This window comes from Dendrobates tinctorius, unplaced genomic scaffold (assembly GCF_039654945.1).
Source record: "Dendrobates tinctorius isolate UK_male_01 unplaced genomic scaffold, ASM3965494v1 ptg000115l, whole genome shotgun sequence".
In the NCBI taxonomy this organism is placed as follows: Eukaryota; Metazoa; Chordata; class Amphibia; order Anura; family Dendrobatidae; genus Dendrobates; species Dendrobates tinctorius.
This window is the reverse complement of record NW_027361783.1, coordinates 14,495,576-14,515,362: the sequence shown is the minus strand read 5'-3', so window position 1 is coordinate 14,515,362 and position 19,787 is coordinate 14,495,576. Positions and strand designations below refer to the sequence as shown.

At 42.4% G+C, this 19,787-nt stretch overlaps 1 protein-coding gene across 1 annotated transcript in view; it reads right to left on the bottom strand.

Moving 5' to 3' along the window:
- The window catches only part of CD226 (CD226 molecule), an 85,067-nt gene extending 67,623 nt beyond the window's left edge, over window positions 1-17,444 (bottom strand). The window contains exons 1-2 of the mRNA XM_073590057.1: window positions 17,281-17,444; window positions 16,839-17,171 (exon numbers count right to left, since the gene is read on the bottom strand). Of these exons, the coding sequence (XP_073446158.1) occupies window positions 16,839-17,171; window positions 17,281-17,323 (376 nt within the window). The 5' untranslated portion in view covers window positions 17,324-17,444. The remainder of the gene's footprint in view (window positions 1-16,838; window positions 17,172-17,280) is intronic.
- Between the last annotated feature and the right edge of the window lie 2,343 nt (window positions 17,445-19,787).

Sequence of the window (19,787 nt, the reverse complement as noted above, 5' to 3'; positions counted from 1 at the left end):
TCACTGGCTCCCAATTTCCCAGTGTATCCAGTTTAAACTTCTAACACTGACCTACAAAGTCATCCATAACCTTTCTCCTCCGTATATTTCTGAAGTTGTCTCTCAGTATCTTCCCTCATGTAATCTCCGGTCCTCCCAAGACTTGCTTCTCTCCTCTATGCTTACTCGCACTTCACCTAATCGCCTCCAAGATTTCTCCCGAATATCCCCCATCCTCTGGAATTCTGTGCCCCAACACGTCCGGTTATCCACCACATTTGGATCCTTCAGCCGGAACCTGAAAACCCATCTGATCAAAAAAGCTTACAACCTGTAATGACCATGTGGCCACCTTAACACCACTGGAGCTACAGCAACCCCCAACCTACTGTCCTCTAACCCATAATACTGTAGAATGTAAGTACACAAGGGCAGGGTCCTCTTCCCTCTGTACCAATCTGTCATTGTTAGTTTGTTTACTGTGATATTTGTATTTTGATGTAACCCCGTCTCATGTACATCACCATGGAATTAATGGTGCTATATAAATAATATTAATAATAACTTGGCATGGGATTATAAAATCCCCTTCAGCATGCAGCTGTATGAGAACACCTATCTCAGCAGGAAGAGTCAAGCCTCAAAGCTGTTAGTGACAGATCTCACACCTTAACCAGCTGATAGCAGGACAAAGGCCTCCATATCTTTATCTTTTGGGTACATTTTTCTATTCATTTTTTTCTAATCTTTGCAAATTTTGCATATATTCTATTGGCACCCTTTTCTCATTGGGGAATGGCGACTGTATTTCAATTTGTCTGAGTATTTTATTTTTGTTACTCACCAAGTTTATACCTGTACATTGTGTCTGTTCAATTTAGGTGTTTTGGCGCTCTGTATTTTTTGCCACACACCAGCACTGCATTATATTCAGTCAGAAATGTTTATTGGCAGGCTCTCTGTTAAATTTGGCATTTAGGATGGACTTAAAGGGAACCTGTCAGCAGGACTGTGCACAGTAACCTACACACAGTGTCAGGTTAGCACTGTTATACTGATTAAAATGATACCTTGGTTGGTAAAATCCACTCTGACAGCTTCTGACAGCTCACTTATCCTTCAGTGACCTGCCCCCTAGTTTACATAATGAATATTATATATACAGTACATATTAAAAAAAACCCTTGTGCAGGCAGACACCAGCCATGGCACCTGCGCTGCATCATAATCGCATGTGTGACGTGCATATAATTATTACGGTTGAGGTTATCCTGATATTAAAAAGAAATCCATTTGAAAATGACGCCCGCCGCGCCTGCGCAGTAGCAGCTATCGGTATATATAGAAATGATTCGACAGCTGCTACTGTGCATGCGCAGATGGCGCCATCTTGCTAGAGAAGAAAAAAAAATTTCCTCCTCCAAGATGGAACCCGCCCACGCCTGCTCAGTAGCAGCTCTCGGATCACCTCTATACAAGCCGATATCTGCTACTGCACAAGCGTGGCGAGCGCCATTTTCAGATGGATTTTTTTTTTTAATAGGAAAAAAAAAATCACATTACACATTCGATTATGCTGCAGCGCAGGTGTCACGGCTGGTGCCTGCCTGCAGAAGGGCTTTTTAATTTTCAATATATATATATATATATATATATATATATATATATATATATATATATATATATATATACAGTATATAGTGGTGTAGTAACCACTGTGTCCGCTAGGGGGCCGCTGTGTGGATGTCCCAAGAGAAAGGATGAATGGCAGAATACTGAATGGCCGTTATGTATCCCAAAGTGGGTGGCTTTGGGATGGAGACTTATGTGTTGTTCAGCAATGATATTGCTGGGGTGTTGTTTCAATGTGTAAGATAGAAGTCTCCAGGTAACTAGAGAGATGGGCAGGCTTGGTTACCTACAAACCCACCCAGGGGGTGTGTTTAAAGCACTGTTGGAAAGAGTGTAAATTCTTGAAGGACCTGTGATGAGGTCAGAGTCATGTGACCCGGTGGGCGTGGCTATGAACCATATAATGTGGCCAGGGTAGGTCACATGTGGTGAATGCTGGGACCCAGTTGGTCCAGTGTTGAAGGTTCCGCTGAGATGGGGCTTCCTGGCTAACAGCCTGTGAAGTGGCTGTGAGTAATGGCGACGTGTGCCTGTTAGTTCCCTGGAGGGAATGAACGTGTGAAGCAGGATGAGGAACTCTGACAGGGTGAGATACCTTGGGGCTAGGAAGCCTGCGCATTGAACAGTGCATAACTTATATGACTACAGGATAACAGAGGGAAACTCTGTAATGGACGCTATGCTGATTATATGCTATTTTCTGTTGCTGTGATGGTTTATGATGCTGAATTAAACCGAAGGGTCTATGATTGCTTTGTAGAAAACCCGTGCCGGATCTGTTTTTTTTGTGGCTGCAAGTGAGTATCCCCTACTTAGATGACAGCGCTACCTCACAATATATATATATATATATATATATATATATATATATATATATATATATATATATACTCACTGGCCACTTTATTAGGTACACCATGCTAGTAAGGGGTTGGAGCCCCTTTTGCCTTCAGAACTGCCTCAATTCTTCGTGGCAGAGATTCAACAAGGTGCTGGAAGCATTCCTCAGAGATTTTGGACCATATTGACATGATGGCATCACACAGTTGGCGCAGATTTGTCGGCTGCACATCCCTGATGCGAATCTCCCGTTCCACCACATCCCAAAGATGCTCTATTGGATTGAGATCTGGTGACTGAGGAGGCCATTTGAGTACAGTAAACTCATTGTCATGTTCAAGAAACCAATCTGAGATGATTCGAGCTTTATGACATGGCGCATTATCCTGCTGAAAGTAGCCATCAGATGTTGGGTACATTGTGGTCATAAAGGGATGGACATGGTCAGCAACAATACTCAGGTAGGCTGTGGCGTTGCAACGATGCTCAATTGGTACCAAGGGGCCCAAAGAGTGCCCAGAAAAAATTCCCCACACCATGACACCACCACCACCAGCCTGAACCGTTGATACAAGGCAGGATGGATCCATGCTTTCATGTTGTTTACGCCAAATTCTGACCCTACCATCCGAATGTCGCAGCAGAAATCGAGACTCATCAGACCAGGCAAAGTTTTTACAATCTTCTACTGTCCAATTTCGATGAGCTTGTGCAAATTGTAGCCTCAGTTTCCTGTTCTTAGCTGAGAGGAGTGGTACCCAGTGTGGTCTTCTGCTGCTGTAGCCCATCTGCCTCAAAGTTCGACGCACTGTGCGTTCAGAGATGCTCTTCTGCCTACCTTGGTTGTAACGGGTGGCAATTTGAGTCACTGTTGCCTTTCTATCAGCTCGAACCAGTCTGCCCATTCTCCTCTGACCTCTGGCATCAACATGGCATTTCCGGCCACAGAACTGCCGCTCACTGGATTTTTTTTCTTTTTCGGACCATTCTCTGTAAACCCTAGAGATGGTTGTGCGTGAAAATCCCAGTAGATCAGCAGTTTCTGAAATTCTCAGACCAGCCCTTCTGGCACCAATAATCATGCCACGTTCAAAGGCACTCAAATCACCTTTCTTCCCCATACTGATGCTCGGTTTGAACTGCAGGAGATTGTCTTGACCATGTCTACATGCCTAAATGCACTGAGTTGCCGCCATGTGATTGGCTGATTAGAAATTAAGTCTTAACACACAGTTGGACAGGTGTACCTAATAAAGTGGCCAGTGAGTGTATATATATATATATAATATTCATTATCACTGAGGGATCAGTGACCCAAAAGTATGTTTTGGAAGGGAAAAAAAAAGTTCCTCCAGCTTCTCCTATCAAATACTATGTGAATAATGAACAGCACATGGATGGCATCTGAGTGCTGGATGATTTTATTCAAGGATCTATAGACATGCATTGGAAACTTGGACCAATATTGGATACGTCTCCGTGCTTTCACGCGAACCCCTTGGTTAGGGGAAAGAATCGAACATGTGGATTACTTCATAGCCGTTATCCATACAAAACAGGGGCAGCACTCGAATTAGAAAAAGTCATTCACACATCGATAATTCTTGTTCATGCGCTATTGCCATTTTAAATGAGCAGCATATGGTCTCCATTAATCTCTTAGGGACAGTGACCAAACATGTACAAAGGGGAAGTGTACCAACATTGTGTGATGCACGTTCATGAGCGGAGCTTACTCAATGCAGAGTGAGTGCTGACTCTTACATAGCCAGCACCTGAGAAAGGTCAATGTTACAGGAGCTACCTCTGATCTCATCAGTTTAACCCCTTTACCACCTAGGGTTTTTCCATTTTTGAGTTTGTTTTTTGCTCTCCTTCTTCCAAGAGCCATAACTTTTATATATTTCCATCAACATGGCCATGTAAGGGCTTGTTTTTGCTGTACAATTTGTACTCTTGAAAAACACCATTGATTTTACAATATAGCATAGTGGAACACGGGAAAAAAATTCAACGTGTGGTGAAATTGCAAAAAAAGTGCAATTCCACAATATATATATTTTTTTTTTCCATGCTCACTAAATGCTAAAACTGACCTGCCATTATGAGTATCCAGGTCATTGCACTGTAGATATCAAAACATGTCTAGGTTCTTTTTTTATTTAAATGGTGAAAAAAAAATCCAAAGTTTGTAAAAAAAAAGCAAACAAACAAAAAAAAAAGTGGCACTCACCAAGCCCCAGATCCCATTAAATAGAGATGCTATGGGTCTTGGAAAATATTCCAAGACCCATAGCATCTCTAATTAACGGGATCTAGGGCTCGGTGAGTGCTTATTTTTTCGCACCTTGAGCTGGCGCTTTTATTGAAACCGTTGTGTGGTAGATGTTTTGATCGCCTGTTATTGCCTCTTATTTCAATGTGGCGACCCAAAAAAATTTTATTCTGGTGTATTAATTTTTTCTCATTATGCTGTTTATTGATAGGATTAATTATTTTTAGATTTGGATAGATCAGGTGATTTTGAATGCGGTGATACCAAATATGTGTATTTTTTAAAAACTTTTATTTTGCATGGGGCAAAAGGGGGGTGATTTTAACTTTTATTTTTTTATATTTTAAAACTTTTTTTTTTTTTTTACTATGTACTGGCTTTAATAGTTTCTATGGGAGACTAGAAGCTGCAATCATCCGATCGCCTGCTCATCTGTTATGAGTGCCAGCCACACCACTTACAGCAATCCAGCAATGACAACCACAAGGGTCTCCTGCAGACCCCGTATTGTCATGCCAACCCATCGGTGGACCCACGGTGATGTGACACAGGCGTCGATGGGCAGAGCTAATGAATGCTGATGTCTGAGATTGACAGCGGTACTTAACATGATAACAGCCGGTCAGTTGACATGTGTTGGAAAGGTTGCGGGCTCATCGCTGAAGCATGCATGAAACAGGGGAAGGCAACCTATAACGTATCTATACCTCATAGGTTGAAAAGGTGTTAAATAGAGTTGAGCGAAACGGGTCAGTCAAATACATAAGTCGCCGACTTTTGCTGAAGTCGGGTTTCATGAAACGAAACCCGACCATAGCGTGAGGTCGGCCACGAGGTCAGCGAGCAGAGCGCCAAAGTCGCGTTTCAAATGATGCTTCCAGCACTCTTTTTCAGCCAATGATGGAGGACGCACACTGTGGCCAACGCAATAACATGGGCATCGGTCACCACCATCTTTGAGAAGGGCATGCAAGTGATTGGTTTGTGTGGCGTCACAGGGGGTATAAAAGGGCATGCACGCCGACTGCCATCTTACTTCTGCCGATATTAGCATTAGGGAGAGGTTGCAGCTGCTGATTCTGAATAAGGGAGAGTGTTAGGCAGGGAAGAAGAACAAAAAAACTGCTTCTGCTGTTAGCGATTTCCACTGTACAACACAACAGTTTGTGTGCAGTGACAGGGGAGGATATATTTTTTGTGCATCAGCTCTGTGGTTATTAGGCTGCCTTATAAGGCTCCCTGATAGCTGCACTGCTGTTTGCACACTGCTGTGCAAACTGCTTTTTAAAAGCAAAAATACTTTTCTTCCTCTTTTCTGCAGTTACCAAATGTTCATTCTTCCACACTTTTGTGTGCAGCAGTCCTGCTTATTAGGCTGCCTGCTGCCATACTTGGACTGAGAGCATCATTGTCAGCCTACTAAAATCTCTAGGGAGCTTCCAATTCTCCCCAATACTATATACACCTTGTACTTTGTCATACACGAGCCAATTTCAGCCTGTTAAATTGAGGTGTAATCTATAGTGGGCCTGAGAAAATAGTTCAGCCTCCTAAAATCTCTAGGGAGATTCAAATTCTCCACAATACTATAAACACCTTGTACCTTGTTTTACAGTACCATATAGCTGGTGGTATTTTGGGTACATTTTTCCAAAAATGAGGAAGTATGGTGGAAGAGGCCGTGGAAGTGGGCGGGGGTTGCCAGCTGGTACTGATGGTGGTGGTGGTGCATCTGCTGGTAGTGGCAAAAGCACAATAGCACCTAAGGCAGGAGGTGTTGAGCCTGCATCATCGTCTGGCTCCACAAGGCCTCGAAGGCTCCCTTTTCTGGGAGTAGGTAAACCGCTTTTAAAGCCGGAGCTTCAGGAACAAGTTTTGGCTTACATCGTGAATTCCCCAGTCCAAGATGAATCGGACATGGAGTGCACTGATGCACAGCCACTGCTAGATTTTTCCGCTGGTACATTCACTCAGAGCACTACATTGTCCTCGCAGTGTACTGAGCCAGAATCTGACCCTGATGAAACTCAGGTGCCCCTTCCCGCATACTATACCACCTTACACGGTGACACAGAGGAAGGTGCACATGAAATTGAAGAGGTGGTGATGGATGACCCAGTTGTTGACCCAGATTGGCATCCAATGGGGGAAGAGGGTGCCGCTGCCAATAGCTCAGAATAGGAAGAGGATCCGCAGCAGGCATCGACATCGCAACAGCTGTTATCTGGCAGGCCCGTAGCAGTCCAAAAACGGTTTACAAAAACCCAATGGGTTGCAGGACAGCTTGGCCAGACGGTCAAATTAGCACAGCGTGCAAGGCCTCAAATTGTCTTCCATAGTAGGAAGAGTGCAGTGTGGCACTTTTTTGAACAAAATCCTAATGATCAGGCAAAGGTTATCTGTAAGAAGTGCGCAAAGACCTTTAGCCGATGGAAAAATCTGAGAAATTTGAATACCAGTTGCATGCTTAGACATTTAACCACCATGCACTTGCAAGTGTGGACGGACTACCAAATCTCACGTACCGCATGTGCACCTGCTCCGAATGAAAGTAGTCAGCAACGCTACATCGTTTCCCCCACTGTAAGCCCGCCGGTTAGCACACCACCAGCAGCAAATGTTGAGGTGTCATCGCAAGGCCAAAGCAGTCAGGGAATCACAATGTTATTGCTACAAAAGACTGAATCTAGGCCATCAGCAAGGCCACCAACACCATCACCAACCCTCTCTCAGTCCGCCATGTCCACCGCTAGTTCCACCATATGCAGCTCTCAAGTCCAGCTCACCCTACCAGAGACTCTCAGTTGGACAAGAAAGTACTCATCCTCTCATCCGCGTACACAGTGTTTGAACGCCCACATTGCCAAACTAATCTTGCTAGAGATGATGCCCTACCGGTTGGTTGAAAGCGAGGCTTTCCGCGAGCTCATGGCCTACGCAGTACCACGCTATGACCTATCCAGTCGGCACTTTTCTCGAAAAGCCATCCCAGCCCTCCACCTGCATGTGAAAGACCGCATTGTCCATGCACTCAAGCAGTGAGTGGAAAGGTGCACCTCACAACAGATGCATGGTCCAGTAGGCATGGCCTGGGCCGTTACGTGTCCATCACTGCGCACTGGGTTAATGTGGTGGATGCAGGGTCCACAGGGGACAGCGGCAGTGGGACAGTGCTGCCTAGCCCACGGTATAGGAAACAGTTGGCTGTAGGCGTTCGACCCTCCTCCTCCTCCAGAAGCGAAAGCTCGTCCACAGAACGCAGTCGCACGAGCACTACAACCGCAGCTGCCAGTGTTGCACACGAGGTGTCCCACTATTGAACAGCTAGTGGTAAGCATCAGCAGGCTGTGTTGAAGATGATGTGTTTGGGCGACAACAGACACACCGCTGAGGTACTGGCCGACTACTTGCAGCGACAAACTGAGTCATGGCTGGGCAGTCTACATCTTGACTGGCAAGGTAGTTAGTGATAATGGCCGGAATTTTGTGGCAGCCATAGCCCTTTCAAAACTCAGACACATACCTTGCCTGGCTCACTGTTGTGAGTTCATTTTCCCCTTCACCATTGAGGTCTGATGAACTCCCTCTTCTGGTGAAGGAAGGTAGTGAGGCTGATTACAAAGCACCTGAGCAGAATGATGATGACTGGGTGACTGGGATAGCTGACTGGATATAAGGCAGCCAACGCCCTTCTGCCATGCGGGTGATTACTCTGAGGGATTCTTGGAGACCAGTCTGATTCCTGCTCCTCAAAAGCTAAGTTTTCTGCTCTACTTTTTGCATTTGTGTTTTGGTTTTGTTTTGCCTTGTTTTTCTGGATTTGTGCCTTTCCCTGCTGGGTTAGCTGAATTGCTTTTTGCTCTGTCTTCAGATAATACCTGAGTACTGATATAGTCTTTTTGAAGCCTAGCGTCTTCAGGGTTTTTTTCCCTATCAGTCTGTTGGCTCTTGTTTTTGAGAGGGTTTTGGTGGATTGCAGACAGCAGCTTTTCTATTCTGTCCTATTTAGTTAGCTTGGGCCCCATCATTTGCTCAGCCTATCTTTCTGTGTGAGTGTTTTTTTCATATTGCTTCACCGTCATTATATGTTGGGGGCTGCCTATTGCTTTGGGGTCTGCTCTGGGGCAGTTTAGATTTCCCTTTCTGTCTTTAGGCTACGTAGTTCTCCAGCTGTGATCGAGGGGTCTAGGGCACCGTAGGAACCCCCACGGCTACTGCTAGTTGTTGTTGTTAGGTTCAGGGGTCTGCAATCCGATAGCTGCCAACTTCTCTGGTTTTCTGGACTTAGCTAGCATTTCTGTTTTTGCCTCCTACGGTGACTCATTCATAACAGCTCACACCTTGAACCTGGTGGTGCAGTGCTTCCTCAATAATTATCCGGAGTTAACAGCCCTGCTCCATAAGTTGCGAAGACTGTGCTCGCACATCCGCTGGTCGCCCGTACACTCCAGTCGTATGCAGAAGCTGCAGCGATTGCTCCACCTTCCCAAGCACCGCCTAATTATCGACATTGCAACAAGGTGGAACTCCACCCTGCACATGGTTCAGAGGCTGTGAGAACAGAGGCAGGCTGTAATGCATTTGTGGGAGGATACACGGGCACGCAGTTTGAGGGCAGACATGGAGTTGTCTGGTGTGCAGTGGTCGAAGCTGAAAGACCTCTGTAAAGTCCTTCAGTGTTTTGAGAAATGCACACGGCTGGTAAGCGCAGACGATGCCATCATAAGCCTGAGCATCCCACTTATGCGTCTGCTCATGCAAACTTTGACACACATTAAGGAGCAGGCATCTGCAGTTGAGGAGGAAAAAGAGGAGGGAAGCCTTGATGACAGTCAGCCACTGTCTGCTCAGGGAACTCTCCTGGACGAGGTGGAGGAAGAAGAGGAAGACGAGGAGGATGATTATATAGGGGAGGATGCTTCTCAGGGGGCAAGAGAAAATGTCGGCGTGGCAAGGTCAGGTACAGGGTTTGTGCGTGACTGGAGGGATGTTGATTTGCCAGAAAGTGCTCCTCCACCAAGCACTCGCAGTGCATCATTGACACCTGGAACATTGGCCCACATGTGTGATTATGCTTTGCAGATCGTAAAAAGGGACCGCCGCATTGCCAAAATGATTAACGATGATGACTACTGGTTAGCCAGCATCCTGGATCCACGCTATAAAGGCAAATTCCAAAACATCATGCCACAGGAGAACCTAGAGCTAATATTAGCTAACAAACAAGCAACTCTGGTAAACCGTTTGTTTGAGGCATTCCCAGCACACAGCGGTGGTGATGGTTCTCCCACGAGCCGTAGGGGGCAACATGGAAGAGGTGTTCGTGGTGCACACAGCTGAAGTGGCGTTGGACACAGGGGTTTCATTACCATGTTGTGGACTGATTTTTCAAGTACCGCTCACCTGACTGGTAATACTGCATTGATTGAAAGTGACAGGAGACAGCAGTTGTCAACTATGGTTACAAACTACTTCACCCATATCGATGTTCTCCCTCACAGGTCATTCCCCTTTGACTATTGGGCCTGTAAACTGGACACCTGGCCTGAATTGGCACAATATGCCTTACAGGAGCTTGCTTGCCCTGCTGCTAGTGTGCTATCCAAAAGAGTCTTCAGTGCTGCTGGATCAATCCTGACAGAAAAAAGGACCCGTCTGTCGACCCAAAATGTTGATGATTTAACCTTCATTAAAATGAACCATGCATGGGTTTCAAAGGATTTTGTCCCACCTTCCCCTGCTGACACGTAGGTTGCCAGAAAAATGGCTCGCTTTTGTCCTCCTCTTCCTCGGACTTTGCCAATTCCTCTATTTTCAGCTGCTGAATGTCAATCAACATATGCCATTTTTTTTTCAACCTCACTAACTGGGCTGCCTCCCTTCAAGGGCTGGGGTCAACACCTGGCGCACGCACCCGTGCGAGTGCCATTGCCCTGGACAGGTGGGTGGGCCCACTCTTGGCGACGGCACTGGCACAGGGTCCCTCATAGTGCAATCAAGTGTCTCTGACGGTGGGGGTGCACACCCGCCGTCAGACACACCGCCGTACTATGAGGGACCCTGTGCCAGTACCGCTGCCCACGAGTGCCCCCCCCGCTTGCTTAGGATCACAGCACTTGCAAAGTTGAAATACTTACCTCTCCCTGCTCCACCGCCGTGACGTCTTCCGCGTTTCCCGACAGTGACATTCTGGTCAGAGAGCGCGATGACATCACGTCTGCACGCCGTCTGCCTGAAAAGTCCAAGTGCAGAGAGATAGAAGATGGGGACAACGAGGAGTCCAGACTAGTACAGGGATTCCCTAGCAATGAGACTTATTTAATTGTTTTAAAGGTTGGGAGCAATTTTTGGGGAGCACTATACTCTGGAGAATGATATATGGGTCCCACCATACACTGGAGCATTCCAAAGGTGGACATCAGACACTGGAGCAGCATTTACAGGGTCCATTATACACTGGAGCATTAGAAATGTGGCCCAATATATATGGAGCATTATTTGGGCCCATAAGACAGTGGCGCTTCATCCATGGGGACCAACATATACTGTAGCATTATGTGGAGCTCATCATATACTGTATGGGACATTATATGGGACCAAAAATATTCAGGATTGAGAGTCCTCAGTAGTTGATACCTTTTAATGGCTAACTGAAAAGATGGTAACACATTGCAAGCTTTCGAGACTACTCAGGTCTCTTCATCAGGCTAGACTAATACAAAATCTGAAGTCACATTTATGCACAATACAGCCTAGAAAAAATGCAATAGATAAAATATAAGATATATGGGACCAATGATTCTGTATGGAGGAATATACACTGTGTTCAAAATTATTATGCAAATGATATTTTTCTCTGATTTTCCTAAATAGTCGGTACAAATGACAGTCAGTCTAATAAAAGTCATCACCCGTTAGCGTATGCATCGAATTTTATTCAAGAAACCTCCCAATGATAACAGTATAATCTCCAAAATGAATAAAAACTCAAATTGCACTGTTCCAAATTATTATGCACAGTGGAATTTCTAAACATTTGATATGTTTTAAAGAACGGAAAATGCTCATTTGTGGAATTTGCAGCATTAGGAGGTCACATTCACCGAACAAAAAAGCTATTTAACTCCAAAACATCCTAACAGGCCAAGTTACATGTTAACATAGGAACCCTTCTTTGATATCACCTTCACAATTCTTGCATCCATTGAACTTGTCAATTTTTTGGAGAGTTTCTGCTTGTATTTCTTTGCATGAAGTCAGAATAGCCTCCCAGAGCTGCTGTTTTGATGTGAACTGCCTTCCACCCTCATAGATCTTTCGCTTAATGATACTCCAAAGGTTCTCTATAGGGTTGAAGTCAGGGAAAGATGGTGGCCACACCATGAGTTTATCTCCTTTTATGCCCATAGCAGTCAATGACTCAGAGGTATTCTTTGCAGCATGACATGGTGCAGTGTCATGCATGAAGAGGATTTTGCTCCTGAAGGCACATTTCTGCTTTTTATACCATGGAAGACATCGGTCAGTCAGAAACTCTATATACTTTGCAGAGGTCATTTTCACACCTTCAGGAACCTTAAAGAGCCCTACCAGCTGTTTCCCCATGATTCCGGCCCAAAACATGACTCCTCCACCTCCTTGCTGACGTCGCAGCCTTGTTGGGACATAGTGGCCATCTACTACTCCATCCATCTGGACCATCCAGGGTTGCTTGACACTCATCAGTAAACAAGACTGTTTGAAAATTAGTCTTCATGTATGTCTGGGCCCACTGCAACCATTTCTGCTTGTGAACACTGTTTAGGAGTGGCCGAATAGTTCGACCCGATTTTTGCGAAAGTCGGGTTTCATGAAACCTGACTCGACCCGAAAAAAGGCAAAGTCACTCATCTCTAGTGTTAAACTTCTAAATGTTACTCTAACGCATGAGCAGAATGTAAAAGTTTTACAATATGTACATCACTTCTGATGGTCATTGACAAAATAACGTAGTGTCACTCAGTTGAAAATTCAAGATGGACCCATGAAGCCCAGGTCAATTTCACAGTAAGCTACAAAACAATTAAATTACACTGTATTAAATAGGCGATCAAGTGACCAAAGGTTCAATTATTCTGAGGGACTAATTAAAAATGTAGAACAATTTAAGAATATTTAGAAAAATATAACTAAAGCTCTCAACTACACACGTCGTCAAAATTGTTGGTAACTCTCGTTTTATGAAAGAGGAAAAACCCACAATGCTCAAATAAATAACTTAAATCTGACAAAAGTAATAAAAACTAAAATATCTATGATAATGAACAAATGAAAGTCAGACATTGCTTTTTAACCATGCTTCCACAATTTTTTTTTAAAAATATAACTCATGAAATAGGCCTGGACAGAAATGATAGTACCCCTGAAAATAATGTGACAAAAGGGACATGTTAAATCAAGGTGTGTTCACTAATTAGCATCACAGGTGTCTATAATCTTGGAATCAGTGAGTGAGCCTGTATAGAAGGCTACAGATACCCACAGTGCTGTTTGGTGACATGGTGTGTATCGCACTCAACATGGACCAGAGGAAGGGTTTTTCTGTCATCAAAAGAGTGGTACCAACAATTTTGCCCATGTGTGCATAAAAGTGTAAATTACCCTACTTCCACAAATCTTAAAAAGAACTTGTCAACACGATTTTGTAATGTAAAGCAAAGACATGACAGCAATGGAACTGTAATATTGCTAAAATTTATTCCTTTGGCGAAGATATCCGCTTTGCGGGTCTTAAGGGCATGTCACACTAAGAGATATCGCTAGCAATATCGCTATAACTAGTGACGTTATAGAGATATTGCTAGCGATATCTCTGTGTCTGATACTTACCTACAACCCGCTCCCCCGCTGGTTATCGCTGATCGCGCGAGAACATTCAGGACTGTTTCTCGTCGTCAGCTTCCTCTGGCGCTTCCTGCTGTGAGGACGAGCGACGCGTGGAGCCGGGCGGGAGGACGCAGGATCGCCTGGTGTGACAGGTAAGTAGCGACCCCCGTCCCCAGCGATGTCGCTAGTGAGATCTGCCTATGTGGCAGCTCACTAGCGACCACTTAGCGATGTACCAGCGATCCTGACCGCATCATATCGCTGGTCGGGATCGCTGGTACATCGCTAAGTGTGACAGTACCTTAAGAATTATAGAATCTTAGAATGTTCGAGTTAGAAGGTACCTCAATGGTCGTGTCCAACCCTCTGCTCACTGCAGAATTCTCTAAACCATCTCAGACAGATGTCTGTCCAGCCTAGGTTTGAAGACTTACATTGAAGGAGAACTCACCACCTTGTGGCAACCTGTTCCACTCAATAATCACCCTCACCATCAAAATGTTTTTTCTAATATCTAATAGCAGATGAGAATTTTAGCTTCACGTTGCAGGGCTGAAGCCCAGCTACTTTTAATATCTTTATTCACAATTCAAAGTCTTTGGCTAATTAGATTTTGGTGCACAGAGGCTGTAGACTGGGTCTTCTTCACCCTGTATGTGATTCCCTGGCTCCTACTCCTGTCTCCATTCTGTGAAATACAAGTCACTGTGGAGATTTAAAACTACAGAAATTTATAGACCGGAGGCAGGGGAGGATCCAGGGAATCACAGACCGGAGGCAGTAAAGGATCCGGGTATCACAGAGAAGGAGGAGAAGATCTTGTGTACAGTTGATGTGTACTGAAAACTAATTAGTAGAAAAGTTCAAATGGTTATTAAAGAAAGTGGATTTCTTCACCAAAGGTATTAATTTTATCAGTATTACAGCTTTATTAGTGCCATGACTTTACATTATAAAATTGTGCTGACAGGTTCTCTTTAAATCGCAAAATAAAAAAAATAACATATGGTACTGCTGCATTTGTAATTGCCTAAACTAATATAATGTTTATCCCATAAGGTAAAATCCAAAATGACATTTTTCAAATGTCACAATTCCCCTAAAAAGATGAACTATAAAAACCGATTATGTGCTCCAAAATAGTGTCAATAGAAGCTAGAGCTGCGAAAAATAAGCCCTCACAAAACAAGAGATAGGAGTTTATGGGTTTCACAAATTGATGACTCAAACCAAAATTTCTTTAAAAAAAGTTCTGAATTCTAAATTACGGTATATAAATTATAAAATAAAAAAAGTTATAAACAAAAACGTATCAGTTGAATATACATTGTACTGTCCTGAAGAATCACGTTGCTAAAATTTCTTTAAACAAAGTTCTGAATTCTAAATTACGGTATATAAATTATAAAATAAAAAAGTTATAAACAAAAACTTATTAGTTGAATATACATTGTACTGTCCTGAAGAATCACGTTGCTAAGCATTTTTTTTTTAGTGCATGATGAACGTTTCTACGAGCCCTTTTGAAAACCAATGCTGGAATTTAATTTTTCTTTTATTTTTTACTACTTTTTATTTCACTGCACTTGAATTTTTTTTCTTGTTTCCCTTTATGTGAAAAAAGTACAAGGTGCAAGACTACTACTAATAATAAAAGCATGATATTTTTGATGAATTTAAAAGGACATTATAATGGTAAAACATTTACATAGGTCAGAAATCCAATAGGTGAGATCAGAAGAAAAAATAAATAAAAAGAGAAGAGGGTAGACAAAAATGTAGGCTGCCTGCATAGAGGGGATGAGGTATATATGGAAAATATATTCTAAAAAAGACACAAAAGAGATGTTTATTTCTTTGTCTGGGGTTGGCCTCAGGTGGTCACAGAAAATGGCAACACAAACCAAATTTTTTATTGGTCCTGAATTTATTTTTAACCACTAAAATATGTAAAAAAAAACCCTACAATTTTGCTATTGCCGTAATTGTTCTGACTTAAAAAATTAAGGCACCGGGTCAATTTTACAGTACAATGAATATGGAAAAAAAAACCCAACACATTTTGGGATTTTTAGGATCATTTACCAGGAAATGATATTGTAAAATGAACAGTGTCATCCAAAATTACAAGTTCGTCATATAAACAAAAAGCCACTATATGGCTATGTTGACAGAAAAATAATGACTTTTGGTAGAAGAGAGTAAAAAAAAGCAGGAAAGCAAAAAAAAAAAATAAAAAATCACCAGTCCTTAAAAGAAAAGGATGAATACATTCATAAGTATTCTGCTGGAGCATGCCATGATTTTTTTTTTTGTACAAGGTCCCTTTGTAATCCAACCAGAGAAATGGTTTGCATGGAATCAGAAATATATGAAAGTACATCAAGGTTTCTCTATGTGAATCCTCACATCGTGCTCACTGCGTGCTGTGAGGATTCTCCTGTGCTGATGGTGGGCGCGGGACTGTAACTATGTGATTTGCATACATGTGGTCATGTGCAAACTAGATTGTTGTGGTCTCGCTAATTGCGAATGTATTAAGCGAGGCTGGACACAGTCTAATCGCACCATGGTTGGAAGTATGCAAATCACATACCTATGGTCACATGACCGGCACCAAAGTTTTCTTACAGCACGCATTGATATAATAGATAACTTCCTAATAAGTGGGTGTGCCACCTTTAACACCTATACCAATCGGGACATGGGGGGATTTTTGTCCATGATGGGGGAGTTTAATCCTGCTTATTAAATGGGTGAGCAGATCAGACACCCGACCACTGCTCCATTCATTCACTGTTGGGCTGTGAGAATAAGCCGAGCACAGTGCTAGTCAGTCTAATTATGAACTGGACAGGGGTCGAGCATGTGCACTGCCGCTCCATTTCGACAGGGATAAAAGTTCAATGTTCTACCTATCTGTGCATGTCGCAGCGATTGGACCCCCTCCAATCCACAAGCTGTCATCCGACAATCTCCTTAAGGGAAATCATGTAATATTGGCATTAACATTGAGAAAATAAAAAATATTGGACTCAAACTGCAAAAAAGTGCAGTCATTCATTTGCCGTATGGCATAAATGACTGTCAACCAGTAGATGAGTGTTTTCTTATTGTAAAAAGGCAAAGAGTTCAACATATAGAGATTCATAAAGTAAAAACACAAACATACAGTAAGGAAACATTAAAAATGATGCTGTAGTATACCCCTGTATTACAATAGTACTGTACAGAAAACCAATCTTACCTGCTTGCACTGCTATTACTTTTCTTAGTGTTCCGGTTGGATACACAATCACGTAGCAGACATAGATCCCAATGTCCGCATCCGATGTTTCCCTCAGTGTTATGGATAGATCTGATGAGGAATTCTCAAGCACAAAGGACAGTCTGCTCATGTATTTTGGTGAAATATATTTCCCATAACTTTTGTGAACAGAACACATTGCTTCCTCTGACGATCCATTGACCTTAGCCCAGTGAAGTTGCATGATGGTATCATTGCCGGAATACTTGCAGTCCAAAGTTATTGTCCTTCTGAGAATTAATGTGGTATCGACCATTTCTTCAAGATGAACAGCTAGAAATAAAAATGTAAAATTTAAAAAACATGTGTTCAACTTTTACTGTAGAGTTAATAGTATTCAGAAATGTAGTACAATTGGAAAACTGAATAAATAAAATCTTACTTTTAAGCGCGTGCAATAGAAACATTCCAAATATTATTTTCATCTTCTCAAGTCGAGGATCTTTACACTTCTAAGAAAGAGGAAAATATAGACAGCTTCTGACTTGTGCTTTGCAACATCATTTCCTTTACTAGCCTCCAGAAAGAGCTTGAATAAAGACACATAACAGCCTGTCTGATGGTGAAGCTGCTATGTGCTCTCAAAAATTGCTCTCTCTCTTCTTAGAAAACCTCAGTGTGCTACAGAAAGGAAACTCATGTCAAACCACACGGGTTTGGACTAAAACAACAATTTTAATAGAATTTCCCTAAATTATGATTGGTTTTGTTACATGCCTTTAACAGCTTTGGACATTACATTTGACCATTTTGTTTTCATACAATCAATGATATTCCAGCTATTTATTCAAGATCTTCTAACTGGAGGAAACTGCAGCTTGGCCCCATTATTCTTTGGATAAGTGGCTGCCTTGGCAGTCAGCCTCTGTCCATCAGGAACTGATAACATTTTCTGGCACTACTGAGATTGTTGAGACTGGCAAATTCTAATACTTCAATTAGATTCAAAAATTTTAATAGGACCCCATAATAAAGCCAGAAATAAGTCATCTACCTTATTGAAGATAAATTATACAATGGTAATGCTAATTGAGCAGCATAACGGCGTTTTCTTGATTGACAATCAATTGATTCATACAGCACAGTATATAAATTACATATATCAAATCATTATTTCTGTATATTATATACCATACATGTATAGCGCAAGTACAATATATATATACAAAAAAAAGCTTGTCTGTTTTGGAGGGTTGTAATGTAATCGGCACAACTCACTTTCAATGCAGAAGTTTAACACAATTCAACAAGGGCTTTAAGAAGACTCTTCTAATTAAGATGCCCTAAGGAAGAGAAAGTATTAACCGCACCATCTATGGAGGTCTATATATGGGACGATAACATATTGTAGGTACGACTTCAATTCCTAATATTACTAGTGGATTAGGATGGTTAAAGCATTAATGGTAACTGCAGTGGCCAAAGGCAGAGAGGTTAAAGTGTATACATTCATTATTTCATTGAATTTTATATAAACGCATGCAAAATTCATTAATTTTTTTAAAATGGTTAATTCTACAGATCCCATTACTAGTTGTATAAATTTGAATGTAACAAGATTCCCATTTTGACAGAAGCAGGTAGCACTGGACTAGGTTTATACTGTACTGGCATAATGATTATGGCTTCCGTAACACTTGGTAAAGTTCAATTATCTTTAAGCCAACTGATAGACATAGTAAAAAGAGCTCAAGAGGAGGAAAAAAAAAGGTCAGAGAACAGTTTTTCTACTATTACCTTGAAGTCCAGGCATATGAAAAAAAACAGCTCCCCATAACTTCAAAAACAGCAAACAATTATGGAAAATTATGATTCCCAGTTAGAGACTAAATGAGGTTCTTCTGTAAGATTTGGAATCTTGCTAGCACATCATACATCAGATTTTAGAAACCTCATTGATATGCCAAACATACATAATAATAGAGTAATATGTGATAGTCAATAAACCCCAGTGCAAGCAACTAAAGGTTACACATTATATGTAATGTCCCTTGTCTGTCTGTTGCAAGGAAACATAACTCAATGTGCACAGAGCACAATGACAATGCTCTCACAGGTCATGCACCATGCAGAGAGCATGCATTACTTAGCATGACCATAAGGCAGCCAAAATGATACAGCATTGCCACTCATAAAATTCCTAGCTGTACCTCACAGGTAACGTTAGAGATTTGCGACTTGATGCACATCGGTAACTCATACAAAGTATAGCTTTTCTTATTCATTCTTTCAAGCTTTCTTTGCAGCCCTTTACGTTGCATAAGTGGAAAATGAGGGTGGTGTACTGAATGAATGCTGTGCCATGTGGCTGTTGAAGATGGGGTCATGTCTGTTGACCAAAAGCAGGTGTAGGAGGGGACAGTTCACCACCACCTGGCAGTGAAAATAGAGGTAGCTCTTAGTCGCAGAGGATTTACCACTTGTTCCGGTGGTGGAGGTGCACTGCTGGCACTCGAAATATTCAACCAACGGGCCATGAAACTCATTGTCTATACCCAGTAATTGCTCCAGGTGTCTTTGGTGCTGTGCACTTTGAAGATCAAACACAGGTTAAGAGAGCACATTACCTTCTTCTGCACTTAATAGAGAGGGGGCACCATTTTCTGGAAGAAATAGTGGCGGTCGGGTATTTTCCAACAAGGTTGAGCGCATGCAACCATTTCACAAAAGGCAGGAGATTCTACAGGGTGGTACAGGAGTGACTGCACCATTAACAACTTGGCCAAATAAGAGTTTAGTTGGGAATCAAGCAGATGACTGGCAGAATATACCTGTTTACTCAACACAATCAGGGATGGATAGTTGGACAGAGGAGAAAGCAGTAAAGATGGACTACAATAATGACATCGACCAGATACACACCTGTAGTGATACACTTCCCTAGACTGG